The following is a 1,738-nucleotide window of genomic DNA, read 5'->3' as shown; positions in this document are numbered from 1 at the left end:
ATGGCGATCATTTTCGTATTGTTTTGGGTGTCCTTGGGAAATAAAAGTTGTATGCAAAATTTTCCAAGTGTGAGTTCTGGTTGACTTCAGTTGCCTTTTTGGGGCATGCGGTGTAGAGGGAAGGGTAGTGGTAGATCCCCAAAAGATCGAACCAGTCAAGAACTGGGTCTGACCTAGCTCTGTGACTAAAGTTAGGAGTTTTGTGGGACTCGCCAGCTATTACTGATGTTTTGTGAAAACAATTGCTTCTATCACTATGCATTTGACAAGGCTGACCCAAAAAGAGGTGCTTCTTGATTGGACTGACAAGTGTAAAGAGAGCTTCCAAAAGCTCAAGACCCTTCTGACCATATCACATATTCAGGACCTGCCGGTGGAAGGTAAAGATTTCACTGTTTATTGTGATGCATCACTTTTGGGTTTGTGTGCTGTGTTGATGCAAGATAAGAATGTCATAGCTTATGCATCACGACAGCTAGAGGTGCATGAGAGAAACTACGTGGTGCGTGATAAGTTGGCAGAGGTAGTGTTTGCTCTCAAGATCTGGCGGCTTACCTTTATGGTGTCAAGTGTGAGGTGTTTACCGATCATCGTAATCTACATTATGTATTCACCCAGAAGGAACTTAATTTGAGAAAACGAAGGTGGATGGAGTTACTCAAGGATTGTAATGTTACCATCCAGTATCATCCGGGTAAGGGTAATGTGGTGGCAGACGCATTAAGCCTAAAGACGGTGAGTATAGGTAGTCTAGCTTGCTTGGGTGTGTCCATGCGACCTTTGGCCAAGGAGAATCAAACCTTGCAGTTTAAGTTCATGCAGTTGGGCATCTGATAGAAAGGTGGGGTGTTGGCCATCATTGAGATTAGGCCCACATTCATTGAGGAGATCAAGGTGAAGCAGTTTGAGGATGAGAGTTTGAATGAGCTGAGAAAGAAGATAGCGTCTGGAAAGGCATAAGATGCGACTCTTGATGCGAGTTGTGTGCTCAGTTTTAAGGGAAAAATTTGTGTTCCATGAGTGGATAACTTGATTAGAAGATGTTTACAGAATCCCATGGCTCGCGGTATTACATTCATCCGGGTGTGACCAAGATGTATCAATACTTGAAACAATTTTATTGGTGGCCTGGCATAAGACATAGATAAGTTTGTAGCTAAGTGACAAAACGGTCAGCAGGTAAAGTATGAGCACCAAAGGCGTGCAGTTTTGCTTCAGCGAATGCCAATCCCTGAATGGAAATGGGAAACTATTGCTATGGATTTTGTGGTTGGTCTTCCCAAGACCTAGGGGAATTTTGACTCCATTTGGGTGGTGGTTGATAGTCCGACTAAGTCAGCCCACTTCATTCTAGTCAGAGTAGACTATAATGCTCACCAATTGGCTAAGGTTTATGTGAAGGAGATAGTGAGGCTGCATAGGGTCCCTCTTTCCATCATTTCGGACCATGGTACACAGTTCACATCCAAATTTTGGGGAAAATTGTATGAGAAGTTTGACATGCAACTCACTTTTAGCACAACCTTCATTCCACAGACGGATGGCCAGTCAGAGAGAACTATTCAAGTGTTAGAAGACATGTTGAGTGCATGTGTGATTGACTTTGAAGGGCATTGGGATAAGTTCCTACCTATGTGTGAGTTCTCCTATAATAACACTTACCACTCATGCATAGACATGGCACCATTTGAGGAACTTTATGGGAGGGGATGTAGATCACCCATTGGGTGGTTTGAGG

At 43.4% G+C, this 1,738-nt stretch overlaps 1 protein-coding gene across 1 annotated transcript; it reads left to right on the top strand.

The window, feature by feature from the left end:
• Positions 1–256: 256 nt before the first annotated feature.
• Positions 257–960, top strand: LOC125842780 (uncharacterized). Its single transcript, XM_049522095.1, has 3 exons — positions 257–523; positions 619–735; positions 838–960. The coding sequence occupies exons 1-3, from the start codon at positions 257–259 to the stop codon at positions 958–960; spliced, it is 507 nt and encodes a 168-aa protein (XP_049378052.1).
• Positions 961–1,738: the final 778 nt, after the last annotated feature.

The sequence above is a fragment of the Solanum stenotomum genome, chromosome 10, assembly GCF_019186545.1.
Source record: "Solanum stenotomum isolate F172 chromosome 10, ASM1918654v1, whole genome shotgun sequence".
NCBI lineage: Eukaryota > Viridiplantae > Streptophyta > Magnoliopsida > Solanales > Solanaceae > Solanum > Solanum stenotomum.
This window is presented reverse-complemented; position numbering and strand designations above follow the sequence as displayed.